The sequence below is a fragment of the Chiloscyllium plagiosum genome, unplaced genomic scaffold, assembly GCF_037043375.1.
Source record: "Chiloscyllium plagiosum isolate Xiang-an unplaced genomic scaffold, Cpla_swu_hap1 HiC_scaffold_24, whole genome shotgun sequence".
NCBI classification, from domain to species: Eukaryota; Metazoa; Chordata; class Chondrichthyes; order Orectolobiformes; family Hemiscylliidae; genus Chiloscyllium; species Chiloscyllium plagiosum.
In genome coordinates this window covers 20,427,374-20,446,739 of record NW_028270162.1, presented here as the reverse complement: position 1 = coordinate 20,446,739, position 19,366 = coordinate 20,427,374, and the positions used below count along the sequence as shown (strand labels likewise).

The following is a 19,366-nucleotide window of genomic DNA, read 5'->3' as shown; positions in this document are numbered from 1 at the left end:
CACAATCCTTGAGAGCTCTATCCAACTCTTTCTTAAATGAATCCAGAGACTGGGCCTCCACTGCCCTCTGGGGCAGAACATTCCACACAGCCACCACTCTCTGGGTGAAGAGGTTTCTCCTCATCTCTGTCCTAAATGGTCTACCCCGTATTTTTAAGCTGTGTCCTCTGGTTCGGCACTCACCCATCAGTGGAAACATGTTTCCTGCCTCCAGAGTGTCCAATCCTTTAATAATCTTATATGTCTCAAATCATATCCCCCCTCATCTTCTAAACTCAAGGGTATACAAGCCCAGTCGCTCCAGTCTTTCAGTGTAAGGTAATCCCGCCATTCCAGGAATTGACCTCGTGAACCTACGCTGCACTCCCTCAATAGCCAGAATGTCTTTCCTCAAATTTGGAGACCAGAACTGCACACAGTACTTCAGGTGTGGTCTCACCAGGCTCCTGTACAGCTGCAGAAGAACCTCTTTGCTTCTATACTCAATCCCTCTTGTTATGAAGGCCAGCATGCTATTAGCTTTCTTCACTACCTGCTGTACCTGCATGCTTACCTTCATTGACTGGTGTACAAGGTAACCCCAGATCTCTCTGTACTGCCCCTTTACCTAAATTGATTCCATTTAGGTAGTAATCTGCCTTCCTGTTCTTGCCACCAAAGTGGATAACCATACATTTATCCATGTTAAACTGCATCTGCCATGCATCTGACCACTCACCTAACTTGTCCAGGTCACCCTGTAATCTCCTAACATCATCACATTTCACCCTGCCACCCAGCTTAGTATCATCAGCAAATTTGCTAATGTTATTACTAATACCATCTTCTATATCATTAACATATATTGTAAATGTCAAAATTTATGCCCGAAACGTCGATTCTCCTGCTCCTTTGATGCTGCCTGACCTGCTGCGCTTTTCCAGCAACACATTTTTCAGCCCTCCCTATGGGTACCGAACTTAGCTATCAGCCTCTGCTCGGCCAATTTTCGCTGCTGCTTGTCCCGAAGTCCGTCATGGAGGATGGTCACCCGAAGGTCTGAGGTCGAATGTCCTGGACCGCTGAAGTGTTCTCCAACTGGGAGGGAACACTCCTGTCTGTTGATTGTTGTGGGATGCCCATTCGTCCGTTGTCGTAGCCTTTGCTCGGTTTCCCCAGTAACTTTGTACACCCCAATCCAACACCGGCATCTCCAAATCATGAATGTGTATGGGTCAACTCGACAGGAGTCGGGGGCGGGGTCACGTGCCCATAGGCGGGGCCCACTCTCCGTGGGAAGGGTCATGTGCCATTGGGCGGGGTCACGTGCCCATAGGCGGGGCCCACTCTCTGTGGGAAGGGTCATGTGCCATTGGGCGGGGTCACGTGCCCATAGGCGGGGCCCACTCTCCGTGGGAAGAGTCATGTGCCATTGGGCGGGGTCACGTGCCAAGGATCGGTATCACGATCACCGGAATTGAGTCACGTGCTTGGGGGCCAGACAGCGGGGATCGGGTTCGGGCTGTGAGAGCACAGCAATTCAGGCAGCCTCCGAGGACAGGCAAACTCCGAGGACACTCTCGGGGGATGGGGAAGGAAGATTCGGAGGCGTGGCCCTAGCAGACCATGTGACTGCGGAAGCGGCGTTTGCTGAGACCGCGCATGCCCGTAACCGGTACTTTCCTCGGGTTGGGCCAGGCGGGAGATTGCTGGAAAATTGAAACCTCTGGTGTGTGGAAGTTGGGAGCATGGATTTAGACAGAATTGAACCGTCCCAGTTGGATGATTTCATTAAAAAAAACTTGAAGCCGATTAAATTTTTCGAGGACGTGAAAAACGCAGTTCGTAGAATATCTTATTTATTAAGGAATCAATGTTTTAGAAATCAACCTGAGATCCAAGTTATCAGAGCCGTTAAAGTAAGCAGTATTTTAAAAAATGTATGTAGAATAAATAATGTTTACAATAAATTAAAGCTTACAATATTTAGAATTTCAGATTGAAGTTTTTATGTGGCTACGAGTTTTTCGGTACATTTTTTCTGTTTTCTATGTTGACTTACTTTCTCTACAAAAGATAGAAAAGTGTGGAATAGAGTTTCACGGGAGACATTTTGACTGCACGACTTCAATCAAATGATTGGGATAAGGTGGGATTGCCTGACATTAAATATGTAGGTGAAAGTGAGGACTGCAGATGCTGGAGATCCGAGTCAAGATTACAATGGGATCTTGATCAGATGGGCCACTGGGCTAAGAAGTGGCAGCTGGAGTTTAATGTAGATAAATGTGAGTCATAAAGCAAATCTTAGCAGGACTTATACACTTAATGGTAAGGTCCTAGGGAGTGTTGCTGAACAAAGACACATTAGAGTGCAGGTTCATAGCTCCTTGAAAGTGGAGTCACAGGTAGGATAGTGAAGAAGGTGTTTGGTATGCTTTCCTTTATTGGTCAGAGTATTGAGTATAGGAGTTGGGAGGTCACATTGCAGCTGTACAGGATGTTGGTTAGGCCACTGTTGGAATATTGCTTGCAATTCTGGTTTCCTTCCTATTGGAAAGATGTTGTGAAACTTGAAAGGGTTCAGAAAAGATTTACAAGGATGTTGCCAGGGTTGGAGGATTTGAGCTATAGGGAGAGGTTGGATAGGCTAGGGCTGTTTTCCCTGGAGCATCGGAGGGGTGACCTTATAGAAGTTTATAAAATCATGCGGGGCATGGAAAGGATAAATAGACAAAGTCTTTTCCCTGGGGTGCGGGAGTCCAGAACTAGAGGTTTAGGGTGTGAGGGGAAAGATATAAAAGAGACCTAAGGGGCAACTTTTTCACGCAGAGGGTGGTATGTATATGGAATGAGCTGCCAGAGGATGTGGTGGAGGCTGGTACAATTGCAACATTTAAGAGGCATTTGGATGGGTATATGAATAGAAAGGGTTTGGAGGGATATGGCCCAGGTGCTGGCAGGTGGGACTAGATTAGGTTGGGATGTCTGGTCAGCATGGACAGATTGGACCGAAGGGTCGATTTCCATGTTGTATATCTCTCTGACTCTATATATCCAGGAAAATCTTAGCAAAAAGTGGATATTCTGCCTGAAGTAAAGACTCTGCAGTTTTTGATGGAGATCTGCTAAAGGGGAGTTTTACTTTGAAGTTAAGGAAGGGTCATTGGACCTGAAACGTTAACTCTGCTTTCTCTCCATAGATGCTGCCAGATCTGAGTTATTCCAGCAATTTCAATTCTGATTTTTTGCTTTCAGTCTGCTTTTAAATCATTACTTTCAGCTGTTCTTCAGCCAAAATTAAATTGTTGTAAAGCGTAAATCTGCTCCTCTAATCTGAAATAATTTGCATTTTTAAAGTGCCTTCATATGTCCAGTCTCCAGCAAGCATGACTTGGTTCCACGAAGAGTAGTTGGGGGTTGGGCCAAGTTAATATTGGCTCTTGGGATTTTGATTAAGCGTCTCCCTATATTGGCATGGTAGACAGGTTCCCTATCCTGTGAAGGGCAATGGGCAGCCTATCAAAGCTGAAAGGGAGAAATCGAGGACTGCAGATGCTGGAGATCAGAGTCAAAACGTGGAATGGTGGAAAGCTCGGCCGGTCAGGCAGCATCGGAGGAGCAGGAGAATTGACGTTTTGGGCATAGACCCTTCATCAGAAATGGCAGGGGAGGGGTTAAGTGCTGAGAGCTAAATAGGAGTTAGGGGGTAGAGCGGAGGGGAAGGTAGCTGGGAAGGCAACAGGTAAATGCAGGTGAGGTGTGATGGTGGTAGGGTGGTGTGAATAAGTGGCAAGGAAGATAAGCAGGTATCAAAGCTGAAACCTTAACCACAAGATTCAGTTTGAGAGGAACACCGTTTCAGTAAAAAGAGGATGAATCAGCATTGTAGTAGAAATCTATCAGGACTCCACTATGAGGATGTTAGTGAGTGCAGGGCAGATGTTTACCATTACATGGGAGGGTGGTTTTTTACGCTCACTGGTCATTCACAGGGACACAGAGGGGTCTATCGTCCTGTCTTTGTACTGTGCTGTCTACCGGTTGATGGGCTCCCATCTCTGTTAATATTTGAAGGTGGTGTTTGTGAGTGGTTTATACAGAGCTGTGGTTACATCAGTTTGTGTGAAAGCAGGAAGGAATTTATACAGAACTAACTGAGGAGACTGGGTGATTTCATTAAACAAAATTTGGAGTTGAGTGAATTCAACTTTTGAAGTGAGAAAGGCAGTACACACAATCTATGAATTTTTAAGGACTTAATGTTTTAACAAGCAACCTGGGGTCAAAGTTATCAGAGCCTTTAACCTATTTTGTTTTTAACACAGCATGCTGAATAAATAGTGTTTACAATAAATGACTATTTACAATATTCTGAACTTTATATATGTTTCAGAATGAAGTTTTCTTTGACGTGGTTGAATTTTTCAATATTAGCTTTCCAGTTTTCTGTGATGTCCTACCTTCTCTTCAAATTGCAGGAACCCAATGTATGTGAGAGTTCCAAAGGGAAATCGTGGGGTCTCCAATGACTTCCTATTAAATGAATAGGATGAGGTGGGATTGTCAATATTTCCTGAGAATTCTGTGCATTTAAATGAAGTAGATGGTACAAATTGCCAGGAAAATCTGACTTTTTTTCTGGCCTAAAAAGCCTGCTTGGTTTTAAAGCCTCTACAGATTTCAATGTGTAGCTTCAAATCTATTTCTCTTAAATCATTGTTTTCAGCTTCCTTTCAAGACTGGGTAAATAACTAAAGAGCAAATCAGCATGGTGATGGCCTCTCAACAAAGTCTTAACAAATTTAGTTCTAGACTTTTTAATTTAATCAGAACTCCATGGCTTTGTGAGGGGCAGGTCGTGCCACACTAACCTTGCTGAATTTTTTTTTGAGGATGTGACAAAACATGTTGATGAAGGTAGAGCAGTGGATATGGTGTACATGGATTTTAGCAAGGTGTTTGATAAGGTTCCCCATGGTAGGCTTATTCGGAAAGTAAGGAGGCATGGTGTTTTAAAAAATTCTCAAGGTCAGGTTCATAGGAGAGTAGTCTGACACAGAACAAACGACCAAGAGGCGAGTCTGCTAGAATATGGGCATTTTATTCCCCGCAGCGTCGCCACAACGGGTCTGGCTTATACTCACTCTACATGTTACCGGAACTGGGAGCCGTCAGTTCTCGTAGAGCGGTTGCCAACAACCCACGCTCGGCGGTTAAACGTAACCCCGGAGCAGACTCCCGGGTCTGGCTTATACTCACTCTACATGTTACCGGAACTGGGAGCCGTCAGTTCTCGTAGAGCGGTTGCCAACAACCCACGCTCGGCGGTTAAACGTAACCCCGGAGCAGACTCACCGAACTGGAGACTTTTCCAGCTGATATACTCTTTTCCAGATATAAACATTCATGTGAACAGCAGAGCAAGGCTAAAAAAACACATTCCATTCTGGTTACATACAGATAAGAAGATTCACACGGGGAGGTGTGTAATAAGATTCACACAGGACTAAGCAACACCTCCATTCCGGTTAGATTCACACATGTATTGGGACATAATTTTTAACTGTTTCACCACATTCCACTGCTTGGCCCAATACATGTGTTACATTATGATTCACACATGTGTTGGGACATAATTTTACACCACACATGGATACTGGGAAATCTGGTTGTCTGGATACAGTATTCAGCCTGGGAGCTCAGTGACCAGTGGTGTTCCGCAGGGATCGGTTCAGGGACCTCTGCTATTTGTGATTTTTATAAATGATTTGGATGATTAAGTGAAATGGTGGGTTAGTAAGTTTTCTGATGACATTGAGGTTGGTGGGGTTGTGGATTGTGTGGAGGGCTGTCATCAGTTGGAATGGCACATTGACAGGATGCAGAGCTGGACTGAAAGGTGGTAGATGGAGTTCAACCTGGAAAGGTGTGAAGTGATTCACTTTGAAAGGTCGAATTTGAATGCAGAATATAGGGTTAAAAGCAGGATCCTTGGCAGTATGGAAGAACCAAGGGTTTGTGGAGTCCGTGTCCACCCAAAGTTGCCACCCAAGATGATGGGTTTGTTAGGAAGCCATATGATGTGTTGGCTTTCATGAGCAGGGGCTTGAGATTAAGAGCCGCGAGGTTATGCAGCAGCTCTGTAGAGTCTTGTTAGACCACACTTGGAATATTGTGTTCAGTTCTGATTGCCTCATACAGGAAAGATGTGGAAGCTTTAGAGAGGGTGCAGAGGAGATTTACCAGGATGCTGCCTGGAATGGAGGGCATATCTTATGAAGAAAGGTTGAGGGCCCTAGGGCTTTTCTCATTGGAGCAAAGAAGGCTGAGAGTTGACTTGATAGAGGTGTACAGGATGATGAGGGGTATAGATAGTGGATAGCCCCAAAGACTTTTTCCCATGGTGGAAATTTCTATCACTAGGAGGCATAATTTTAAGGTAATTGAAAGTTTATGGGGAGATGTCAGAGGTAGGTTCTTTACAAAGTGGATGCGTGGAATGCACTGCCAGCAGTTATAATAGAGTCAGATACATTAGGGACGTTTAAGTGACTCTTGGATAGGCTGATGGAAGATTGTACAATGATGGGTATGGAGGTTAGTCTGATCTTAGAGTGGGATAATAGGCCGGCAAAATATCGAGGGCTGAAGGGCCTGTACTGTACTGTTCTATGTTGTGTTCCATGGTGAGGATGTTAGCATGGTGAGTGGGAGAGGTTGTTTGTTGGTTGGTGTGGGTGGGGAAGGGGAGATGGGGTGTGGGTTGTGAGGGGAGAGTAGAGGTGTGTTTCATGCCTTTGTTGCATTCATGCACAGGATGTAGAGGGGGAGAGGACCCATAGTCCTGCATAGAGCACTGGGCCTGCTGTCAGTTGTTGGGCTCCCACCTCCAGGTAATTGAACCTTTCTCAGTCACATCAGGAAACTGGAAACTGCCAGGCACGTCCCACCAATCCCATAATAGCTCTGTTGACAAAGCCCTCAATGAGTCTAACTGTCTCATGGGAATGTTGCTTGGAAACTGGCACCCTGGCCGTTTTGAAACTGCCTCTGACCCTGACGTTTGGGCGGAGCTCAAAATTTCAACCAATCAAGTATTCATATTAACTCTGGTTGAACCAAAGGAGGAGAAACCAAATCGCACCAAAATGGTAGTAAGCGACTGGAACCTTATTCAAACCTGCTTACATTGAAAAAGGTCACCATGACCAGTATCAAGATGTCGAATTTCAAATCCGCTTCTGATGTACAACAACTTTGCCAAGAATTGACAAAGTATTGCTCTTGACAACAACACTCTTGTCAATTACAGATGTAAGTGTTAAAATTGTCGAGCTCTTGTGATGCTGCGACTTATCAAGTGATGGTGTCTTCATGAAAAGAGAAGAGGACAATAAACATCAAGGGAAATAGCAGCAAAAACTGTGCCAACATGAATTCTGTCCCAAGCACAATGGTACTTTTAGCCTGCAATGCCTCGATCACCTTTCAAGACTTTCCAGAATTCCTGAAATGGGTCAATTCACTAATCATTGGAATATTCGTAAATAATTGTCTAATTCTTTCTTCGCAGGGAGGGTCTTCAGGCAAAGGAACAGCTTTAAGGAATGGTTCGGATGCAGATCTTGTTGTCTTCCTCAGCTGTTTCCAGAGTTTCCAGGAGCAAAGAAATACAAGGCAGGAAATTCTACAAGAAATTCAGGACATTCTGGAGCGGTGTGCATCGAGCATTGCCTATGAAATCAGTGATGTCAGCATAAGTTTCACAAAGAACAGCAACATCCCTCCAAAGTCTTTGAGTTTTGAAGTAAAATCAAAGAAAAATTCGAGGAGTGTGAATTTTGATGTTTTGCCAGCCTTCGATGTATTAAGTAAGAATTTATGTCAGTGTTATTCTGAAGCTCAAGTTTAATTTTTAATTCTTCCATAAATGTTTACTCATCAAAGTTAGGAAGAAAATAATTTTTTTTATCCACATTGTTTCATCACAATTGTAAGGTAGAAAATTAAGATTGAAGAATGAGGAAAATAAAGCTCATGGTGTAGAATAATATATTGACATTGCTAAAAGATTGGCTAGCTAACAGGAAACAGCATAGATAAAAATGGGCTGTTTCCTGCATGGCAGGATGTAATGAGTGGCCTGTCACAGAATCAGTACTGTGGTTCAACATTTTAAAATTTATATAAATGACTTGGAGGGAGCAAAGATATAGTTGCTGCATGTGTTGATGATTCAAATATAAGAAAATTGTGTAGAGGACATATGGAGGTTACAAAGTGATGTCGATAGGTGAAGTCGACATGTCCTACATGTCACGGTGAGTGTAATTTAGGAAAATATGGAACCTGTTTTGGCAGGAAGCATTCTTAGTAAAAAGCAAAGTACTTAATGATGAGAGACTGCAAATGAGTGAAGGAAGTTCTTCTCACCTCAGTCCTAAATACCCTTGGACTGTGATCCCTGATTCTGGACTCCCTTGCTATTAGGAACATCCTGCATCTGCCCTGTTCCAAATTGTCAGAATTTCATAGATTTCTATAAAGTCACTCCCTCCTGCTTGTGAACTTATCGCATGTAATCCTTGCTGATTAACCTCTCCTCAAACGTCAATCCTGCTGTCCCAGGAAACAGACTGGTAAACCTTTGCTGCACTCGATATATAGCAAGAACATCCTTTTTCAGATAAGGAGCTGTGTGTAATATTCCAGGTGCAGTCTCACAAAGACATTGTATAATTGCACCTGCTTATACACTCTAATCCTCTCACTGAAGACCTATATACCAACTGTCTCTCTACCGCCTGCTGCACCTGCACGCTTAACATCCAGTAAATGGTGTGCAAGAATATTCAGGTCCTATAGCACATCCTTCTCAACTCCGTTTACAGCCATGGAGATGAATGTTCCACCTTCCTATTTTTGCTACCAAAGTGGATAAGTGTTGGGAGCTTTATTTATGGCAGGATGCAAATATGTTGGAAGCACTTAAGAGGTTGATTGTACTCATTCCTGGAGTAGGTTTGTCTGATAAGGAAAGATTGAACACGCTCGCCTTGTATCTGTTGGGGTTTTGAAGAATAATTGGGTGATTTGAACGAAACACAAAATTCTGAGTGATCTTGACAGAGTGAATATGCAAAAGATGCTTCCTCTTCTGCAAGAATATGAACTAGGATTCATTGTTTCAAAATGAGGGGTCACCCCTTAATACACACAAGGAGAATTTCATTTTTTTTCTCAAAGGTTTTAAGTCTTTGGATCTCTCTTCACCAAAGGCGGAAGTAGATAAAAGTCTTGATTTAAAAACCTGAATGAAAGTGATCTGGGATAGACCAGATTGCAGAGTAGTCAGGTCAGCCATGATCTTCTTGAACAGTAGAGCAAGCTTGAGAGGTTGTGTGGTCTACTTCTGACTTTTAATTGACCAGTCATATGACAGGTTTGGGTTATGCTGGCAAACTGAACTTAGATGTTTGAAGTCGTCATTGATTCTGTGTTTGGTCTTTCTAGTTTAAAGGAAAACTGACTGCAAACTTAGTAGATTGAATTAAATAAATTGCAGCCAAATCTAGAAGTGTTTGTGGCCTTAGACAGTGAGAAAGGAGGAGATAAATGCTGAGATGTTAGATTTTTGGAGAAATGTGCTGTCGAAAGAGGGTTGGTCAGTGGACTAGGGTGATGTGGATCCACTCAGGAAGTTTCAAGAAGGGAAAGAAAAACTGCTTTAGGTGATGGCATTGCATTGGAGGTGGCAAAATCTGGTAAAGATCATCCCTTTTAATACAAGGGCTGTAGGGTAGGACATGATGACCAGCAGACCTTTATTATGGTTCTGAAATGAGGAGATATGAGAAGTCTGAAATATAAAAGCAATTAAACAACAAATGTCATTCTTTCTGTTTATAATAGATTACTTGACCTTGAGGAATGGAGTATATATACCCTGCTTATATCAGAAGACCACAAATTACACGCTTTCTGTTGCTCAAATGATTTGTTTTCTTACAGAGGGGTCATATGATGCAAATGAAGCCCATCTCAAGCTAATGGAATTTGTAAGTGAACATGGCGATCCGTGTGGGGAGTTTTCTGCCTGTTTTACTGAGCTTCAGAGGAAATTTGTGAAACAACGTGATGAGAAACTTAAAGACTTGATTCGCCTGCTAAAATATTGGTACAACGAGGTGAGTGATTGGGGAATACAGTGTTATGACACGGGTTAAATCCTCCTGCTTAATTTAAAACCAGCAACACAGCAAAGATTTATCCCACGCAGTAATCTGTAAAAAAAAAAAAACATTTCAGTGGCCAAGATCTATTTAAAGTAAAAATTAAAAACTTTATTTCTTAAGGTATAACAGAATAATTAACTAACCACTATTTACAATTTCTTCCTCTAATCTATCTTTTACCTTCCCTTCTATAATATTAGTCTGATAAAGCTCCCAATTAAGTTTTTAAAAACCACGCTACTTATCAGGCAGCTTTCATTCTTCTATTCGGATCTTCCTCTGTCATCTTTTCTTCTTCTTGGGAATTTCTGCATCACAGGTTACTGATCGAAAAGGTGCCTTTATAAAAGAGCTATTTTTACATGCTGGGCTTGTCAGTTCTCCTCCCCAACTGTTCAATTTTCCCTGGTCTTATACCCCAAAGCATCAAATTGTGTCATTTGGCTTTTAAGATTGTCAATATATCAAATTCAAACTGGGTTAGAGTTTGATATTTTTCGGAGTATAATTTAAACTGGCCGAATTTGAATTTGTTTTTATCTCCAAGGAACAAGCTACTAGGGTTGTTCGATCAAGTGGCACATTGTTGCCTTATTCTGATCACTTGATGCTGTGTCCAGTAGTTCTGCTTTTAACTCTGAGTATACCCACATCTTCATAACAACAGTAAATGCTTGAAAGATATGGGAGGATTGTAACACAAAAAAATGGTTTCCTCTGTATCTTGACCTCTGCCTGTAGTTATTCCATTGCCAAATGTAACTGATGAATCTGGGCTTCTTCCTTATTGAAAACCAGCAAACACTTGCCTAGAATGCTTGTTTGTATGGAGGGGGATTGGCAGAATCTTTGAAGGAGTGTCCATATGTGCGGTTTCTGTGGGAGCTCCACCAGCCTCTGCTAAAGGTACAATAAAAGACAAGGTTGGTGTCAGAAGCTGTATAAAAGAAGTACCCATGCTAGTAACAGCTGGAAATTGGCTTTATTCTAAGTTATTGGAATGACTTTAGACATTACAACACCTGTACACCCTTGGCTTAGGTTAAATACATCTCAGAATCCAGTCTTGATTCTCCAGTGTCTTAAAGAACAAATTCCCTGATGCCATGTTGTGTGGAGGAACTATATTCAAATTGGTTACAGTTCAGAGATGGCGGTCAGTCCTTTTAAACTGCATATATTAGAACATGGTCAAAACTCAAACAACACCAGATTATAGTCCAACAGGTTTATTTGAAATTACAAGCTTTCAGGGTTCTGCTCCTTTCTCAGACATATGTTAGGGAGATATAAGACACAGTATTTATAAGCAAAAAGGTAACAACTTTAAAACTAACTGCCCTTGTTGAATGTTTTAATCAGTTAAGAGTAGATTGCTGATTAAAATGCAAAATCCAGATTCCTTTCAAGTCTTTGGTAAACCTTTAATTATCTAGGGACAGTGTACAACAGATGATATCTCAGGTTAGACAATGCACTTCACGTGTGAGGTTCTGCTTCGAATCTGTCTGTTTTAAGCTGAGATCCGGTTGTATATTTTTTTTTTCTCTGGCAAATAGTCTTGAATGAAATAACTCCCCTCAGCGTGTGGGTGAGAGTGAGTGTCCATGTGTGTGAGAGAGCGTGTGTACGTGTGAGAGTTAATCAGTCTACCTCCTAACTGACTAAACCATTCAACAAGGGCAGCTAGTTTTAAAGTTGTTAACTTTTTGCTTTTAAATACTGTCTTGTACTTCTCTATCATGTCATGCCTGAGGAAGGAGCAGAACCCTGAAAGCTTGCAATTTCAAATAAACCGGTTGGACTATAACCTGATGATTGATTTTTGTCCTTGTCCTCCCAAGTTCAACTCTGGCATTTCCACATCATACTTGAACATGGTTTTATATTTTAATTGATGACTTGAAGTTTCATCCTTGAATCTTTCGCACTCCCTTGTGCCTTAGAGTGACCATCTCAATTTACTTGAACTTGCAAATGGCAAACTTTGATCAATCTTCTCAATAGCAAAGGCTGCATCGAATTGTCCAAAATACATTTTTTTTCGTAAGTTAGTTCATTATTGAGCTGAGTAATGAGGTGAAAATTGGAACTTGGTGCTCATATGCCGAATGGGAAATGGAGGCAAAAATGATCAATTTCCCCCAACAATGCACAATATAAAATAGATGCCATAGTGGGCATGGACAATTTGCAGGTATGTCATAGAGCTGTTCACAACACTATTCTGTCACTTGAATATGATAATGAGGGACTTAATACGTGTTTACATCTTTTAAGCACTTGTTTGGCATTGAGCGTTCCCTTAAGAACTTTTGCTTCTACACGCAGCTTCTCCATATGACTGACTTCAAACAGAGGTAGGGACTCCTCCATGTGTTGCAATATGTTCCACGCCCTTATTGCTGTGTGAAATTGCATTTCAACTTCAAAATACCTGTTCATGGGACAAACAATGGAAAATTTTGAAGTTCTGAATGGTCTTATGTATCTAATTCTAAGTGCTTGCTTTCTGGTTAACCTTGACATGGACAGTTTGTCTCCTCAGATTTACATTTATGGGGAAATACTGAACAGAGATCGTGTGTCAGCCAATGCAAGGGAAAGGAGGACAATATGAGCAGATCTTGTGAACTTCTTGGTGGATGTTGACATTACAGCATTGGTCTGAGTCAAGTATAGTCAGGCCTGGCAGGAAATTTTCAATGCAGATAGGAAGTGCTGGAGAAACTCAGCAGGTCCAACAACATGTTTGGAGCAAAAAACGGTTCAAGTTTTTCTTCAATATGACATTTTCAGAACTGAAAAGGATTGGAAAATGGTGTTTTTTATGCTGGAACAGAGAGGGGAGGAGGAGAAAGTGGAACAGATAGTGAGGGTGCCCAGAGCAAAAGGCTAATGGTGATGATGGAGAGATTGCCAGAGATTAAAAATATGACTTGGAGGTGCCAATACTGGACTGGGGGATAAAATTAAAAATCGCACAACACCAGGTTATAGTCCAACAGGTTTATTTGGAAGCACTCGCTTTTGGACTGCTGCTCCTTCAGGTCGTTGTCAACAGGGATTAAAAACAATTATAACTGAAGGCATGAAAAGGTGAAAATGTGTCCACCCTGCTGAGAGCAAAGACAACAAAACACAAACAAGATATGTCCGTGGGAGGGGATGTAAGAATAATGGAGGCCACGTCAGGAATGTTAAGGTTCTCAGACAGAAACAGAAATACAAGATGGGAGTTGGCATGAATAATCTTAATGCCATGTTGTGTCTGTACATTAACCATTCAGTATGTCAAGCCACGGAAATCTGAGCTGGCTCCTGGTCAACGTCTGCCTGCTAAGTATGCGGTGGAGCTGCTGACTATCTATGCCTGGGAGCAAGGCAACGGGACTGAGAGATTTGTCACTGCTGAAGGTTTTCGGACAGTCCTTGAGCTGATCTGCAACTATCAAAATCTGACTATTTACTGGACCAACTACTACAATGTCGACAATCAAGACATTGTAAATTTTCTGCGTAAGAAACTCTGTGGCCCCAGGTAAAAGCTTCAAATATCTTTCAACCTAACCACTGAGAACTGTTCCAATTCTTTAAGAAACGCCCAAGAAAAGAAGCTGATTTTAGGTCACTTTAGCGACCAAATTCACTTGACCTTTGATATCAGTCCTTTGGCATCTTTACGTATCAAGTAAGTGATATGCTCTACACATTACTTGAACACGATGGGTGAAGTAGGCAGTAGTAACCCATACACAGGTTCTGTTGTGTAAATGTGCCTATGAGCCCTCACGTTGGATTACAGTCTCATAAGCACATCATCATTCTCGTTCCCTTAAAACCCAATAACAACTCTGCTCTAGTCCCTTCCCAAACTAATCTCTTATAGTTTTAAAATATTTACCATTGCTAATAAATTTCAAAATCACTTCATTTGTTTGCTGTACTTTGTGTCTGTTACACCCTCCACCTATTGTTCCAACTCCTGTCCTCAACCTCATGTGTACTGTCCTTTCTTTTAGTAACCATTAACACTAAAGCTTTAAGTTACGAAAATAAAACAAAAAACTGCTGATAATGGAGATCTAAAACCAAAGCAAAAGTAGAAAGTGCTGCAGAAATAAAGCAGGTCTGGCATCACCTGTGGATAGAAAAGGATTAATGTTTTTGTGACCCTTCAGAACTTTACATCACGTTGGTGCCATATCATGGAGCTCTCCATAAACATCGTCACTCCTTTTAATCCCATTTTTAATAGTCTCCTGGAAACCACTGTTCATAGCCCCCACATTATATTACTGGTCAGTGTCAACCCCTCCCATGAGCATCGTGGGTACTTAAAACATTCAAAATGTTAGAACAGTATCAACTAATATAATTACACATTACAAAGACTATATTATCTATCCAGAAAGATCTTTCTCTTGGTTCGTATCGGGCACCAGAGAATGAAACCATGTCATGGCCCAAATAATGTCCCTGATAAAGGTGAGGTTGGATTCAAAGCAATCTGGCAAGAGATTTCAGAGCATATACTAAGTGAGAAGAAATGTGCTAGTTTTCTCATGAGTGAAGTAGGGCAGGAGGAAGATAATTTTTTTTGAGTGAACTGCTAAATGAATTCGTAGATCACAGTCCCCAGCTGTGTCCACCAGGTAAATTTTGTTTTGAGATAATTCAAGCCAAGTGTGTGCCTGAGTTACAACACTCATTTCCTGCTGTGAATATTTCCTCAATATTACGCATAATTTGAAAGTCCTTGAAATACCTGGGGAGGTTAACTACGATCTATTGGCAGAGGAACACACATTTTCCTGCATGTTATGGCGAATCATAGCTCATGGGGCATTACTACGTCATCACAAATTGCTAGATCCTTTCTACACAAAGCGATTACCATTACACATGTTACTTTGCAATGTAACTCAGGCCTGTGGTTCATTACTATTGGGTGTGGTTTTATTTTGCAGACCAATAATTCTTGACCCAGCCGATCCAACTAATAATGTGGCTTCATCTGCTGGATGGCATGTGATGGTCAAGGAGGCCGTGAAATGGCTGCATTCTCAATGTGCCTATGGAATCCAAGCATCTGAGGGCCAGGTAGATAGTTTTAGGAAGTTATTCATGCCGGTCACTGTTTGGCTTGAAAGTTCGGTAGATTGGGTTGCTAAATTTGAGTTCCTGCTCTCTTGACTTCATTCAAGCAATATGAAATAAATAATAAAGTCTTTTACATGCATATCAATGAAAATAATGGAATAATGGAAATAAGGTCAATTAGGGTTCAACAGAATAATGTACAAGAAAACTACATAGAGATGTCAAAAACACTAAATCATTAGTTTGTTTTGCTGTGCACCATGATAGACCTAGTAGACATGACATTGAATGATAGGCAATCAAGTAAGTGCAGTTGAGATAAAAAAAGATTTGTATTAAATTGAAAAAAGACTCTGTCTAGGTTCAGATGGTTTGCATCCATAGAGATAAAACAATCGAGGAACAAGTTGGCAATACTCTTCTCCTAATGATTTGAGAAAAAAATGTTTATTATGAGAGGATTGGCAGAAAGATAACACCATTCTTGTCTTTGAAATGGAATAGAATAGGTCCACAGAATTACAGACCAGTCAGATTAACATCAGTGACAGGCGAAATAATGGAATTCCCACAAAAGGAGAGATGAGTAGAAGATCCAGAAGTGAGGTATAAAAAAAATGAACCGTTAAATGTATTTCAAAGAGGAAATTTTACATGACCAACTGTATTCAGTTTTGGAGCAGATAGTAGAGAGAAAAGATGGTGATAATGCAGTAAGCTTATCCAGATTTGTAAAAGGTCTTTGGCAAGGTGCCCATAATAGACCAGGATTTAAGGTTAACAATTATGGAGCTGAGGTAAATTGGTGAATGGATTGTGAGCTGGCTTCAAGCCAGAAAACATATCCTGGATGTTTTGCAGAGTTAGAGAACGTGGCAAGTCGTGCTTCAGAAGACAGTGACGGACCTTTTGCTGTTCATAATTTATATGAACAATTTGTGTTGAGAGTGTGTTTCTGGGAAAGCACAGCAGGTCAGGTAGCATCTGCCTGACCTCCTGTGCTTTCCCAGCAACACACTCGACTCTGATCTCCAGCATCTGCAGTTCTCACTTTCTCCTCTTCCATGAACAATTTGTGTATGACACCAAATTGGGGAGTATAGTCAATACTGAGGGGCACTGTAGTAAATTACAGGATGATTTAATAAATTTGACAAATAAACAAATCATTGACTAGCAGAAATCAACACTGATAAACATGAAGCTGTACATTTTGGTAGGGATAATAGGGATGTCATTTATTACCTTTAATGTGAATGTTAGGATGGGGTAGAGGAACAGAGATGTCTTGGATTGTAATTACGTCAATCACCAGAGATGGCTCCACAGATTATCAATAGTAGCTAGAAAGCAAACCAAGGATTTATTCCTGGAGCCATGGAGTCAAAGAATGGACACGTTATGAAGGATGTGGAGGACAGGTGTAGAAAATATCAACAAGGATAATGCCAAAACTATATTTGTATACATTTCAGGAAAGGATTGGTAAGAAAAAAAAAGAGCAGTGGTGGAGTGGACTCGATGGGCCAAATGGTCTACTTCCACTCCTATGTCTTATGGTCTTATGCAATAGTGGTTATTAAAATAATGACAGGTTTTAATTGAGTGAACTCAAAGCCAATGTTACCTCTTGTGAGGAAGAGCATAACTGGATGAGAATGTGGAACTCCCTGCCATGGGGGATTGTTGAAGCAAATGGTATAGATACATTTGAAGGGAAGCTAGTGAGGCATTGGATGGAGAAGGGAATAGATGGTCACTATGATAGATGCAAAAATCAGCTGGGGTTTCCACTAACCATATGCGTTGAGTGTGGGACATCCAGATAAGTACAAGATCAGATTTGGTGAAATAGTTGAACAAAACTTCTGTCTTTGCTGGTGCAAAAATGCTGGACACAAATGTGAGAACCTGGTTCTAGGTATCACAACAAGAATCAGGAGAGCTGGGGAGTAAAATTGAAAAATATAATTATTGTTGTATTTGTATTAAAACAAAACGCAGCCACTTGTCTTTCCAGCCCCAAAATCAAATTTCTTTTTTTTTAAACTGTTTTAGCCAATGGCACAGTTTGAAATCACTGTGATTAGCCTGAATGATGACTCATTATCCCTGATGGCCAACATTGACACCAACATCTTAGTGATCAAGAATCAAATCCAGAAAAACTGGGGCTTTCCAGTTCACCAACAACGCCTGATGTTCAATGAAACTATTCTGAATGATAGCACAACCTTATTGGATTCTGGAATATTCTTTGATGCAAAGCTCCACCTACTTGTGACAAACTCAATGGAGATATTTGTAAGGCATCCAAATGGACGTAACCTGGAAATTAATGTGTCCCCGACTGACAAGGTTTTGAGCCTGAAGAATAAGATCCAAACTCTGGAGCGCATTTCTCCAAGCCAATATTACCTGACCTTTCAGTCACGAACACTAGAAGATAGCCACAAGCTGGAACACTACGGCATTGATCAACATTGTACCATTGACATCAACTTGCGTCTCCGTGGGGGCAAGACATCTTGAAAGTCAACTGCAATGCTAAATAGTTTAGCACATGTTTTAATGAGAAAAGTTATCAACTGAATTTAATTAGAACATGTAAATATATAGATTATCTATTCATCCTTTTTCACTGATTTACATTTGTATGAAAATATGAAAATTTAAATGAAATTTATGTTGAGAATGAGATGAGACTTCAAGTAATGTTAAAAATGGGATGACCCTCTGCATTTTGAAACATGTTCAACTTTAATTCAACTGTAGGGAATGATACTTTGGCTGGAATATGTTTAATCTCCAATAATAAATACAACCTCCTGCCCCTTTTATTTTTATTTGAATGAATGTGATTCCTCCACCACTGGTGGTCAGTTGATGTGACCAATCACTGCCTGAGGCTTTTGGGATCAGCCTTTAGATTGGAAATAATTTGCTGCTCTTGTCTGCTCTGCATAGCACATTGGAGATGGCAACAAGTCGCCTTCCTCTCAAAATTAAAGAAATAACACTCATTTGCATTTACTTTATTTTTTTGTATTGCACAAATTCTGTTGCCAACTGCAGCAATAATTAATAAAGCTCTTTATAATTACAGTAGTTTATTTGATTTTGTACCTTAGTTTATGTATTTATTTACTATTTGGAATGTTTTACTTTTATTTAAATGGTAAGGTGGGAATGTTTATTTGCTAAGTACGTATTATGTTTTGCAGTAGTCATAGTATCAGATTTTATACAATTGAAGGAAAGCTATTCAGATCATCATTTTGAATCTGGAAATATGAATAAGTTATCCTGTTTTACAAATTTCAACATCCTTTTTGAAGTTACTATTGAATCTACTTATAATATCACGAGTGAATATCTAATGTTAGCAGTAAAGATCTGTGATAATTTTGAGTCTGTGAATTAGTCCATTAACCCATTCAAGTGTAAGATTTATTTGTAAAATATGATGGATTGTATTCCTAGTCCCTTTCTGGACAATTCCAGATTAGGATTACCTCTTGGGTGCTGCCTCTCAATGTTTGTCTACACTGCCTGTTTCGACTCCACAAAATAAATGCTGTGGTCCATTTCAGGCCAGTGCCTTGAGCAAATGGCTTGTTTAAAATTTAAAGGTTGGCAATTAACTTCAGTCCTCATCAGTTGGCAAGTGGACTCCAGGTAATCCGCACTATCCAGTCATACTCTACGTGTGTTGTTTTCACTTTACTTTAGTATTCTTGCAAATGGTGTTTATGAATGTAAGACAAAAGCTTCATCAAAGTGTATTTTGTCAGCAACATTTCAATTCTATACTGCCACAAAAGTAACATTCTAAAGATAAAGTGGCCGTACAAGACTGATCCATTTCTCTCCCAACACAATGGGGGAGTAATGTGAGTATTATGGTTACCTGGATTGACTTTTTAAATAGATCATAAAAATATCATGGGCATTATTAGAGTCCTGGAACTATTGCTGAGTAACTAATCCTGCCACCAACAACAATACAGATTCTTAAGATTACAATGCAGAAGAGACAAAATAAA

The 19,366-nt window shown here is 40.7% G+C and overlaps 1 protein-coding gene across 1 annotated transcript; it reads left to right on the top strand.

The window, feature by feature from the left end:
- Positions 1 to 1,701: 1,701 nt before the first annotated feature.
- LOC148145366 (2'-5'-oligoadenylate synthase 1A-like) lies at positions 1,702 to 18,428 on the top strand. Its single transcript, XM_087999976.1, has 6 exons — positions 1,702 to 1,898; positions 7,556 to 7,853; positions 9,994 to 10,169; positions 13,508 to 13,758; positions 15,188 to 15,320; positions 17,379 to 18,428. The coding sequence occupies exons 1-6, from the start codon at positions 1,728 to 1,730 to the stop codon at positions 17,850 to 17,852; spliced, it is 1,503 nt and encodes a 500-aa protein (XP_087856102.1). The 5' UTR covers positions 1,702 to 1,727; the 3' UTR covers positions 17,853 to 18,428.
- Positions 18,429 to 19,366: the final 938 nt, after the last annotated feature.

Bases quoted from the DNA above. Each gene is read 5' to 3' on its own strand.
- LOC148145366 (XM_087999976.1), top strand. From the start codon at position 1,728: ATGGATTTAGACAGAATTGAACCGTCCCAGTTGGATGATTTCATTAAA. The intron at 7,854-9,993 runs GTAAGAATTTAT...GTTTTCTTACAG, and splicing joins GCCAGCCTTCGATGTATTAA to AGGGGTCATATGATGCAAAT. The intron at 10,170-13,507 runs GTGAGTGATTGG...TTAACCATTCAG, and splicing joins TAAAATATTGGTACAACGAG to TATGTCAAGCCACGGAAATC.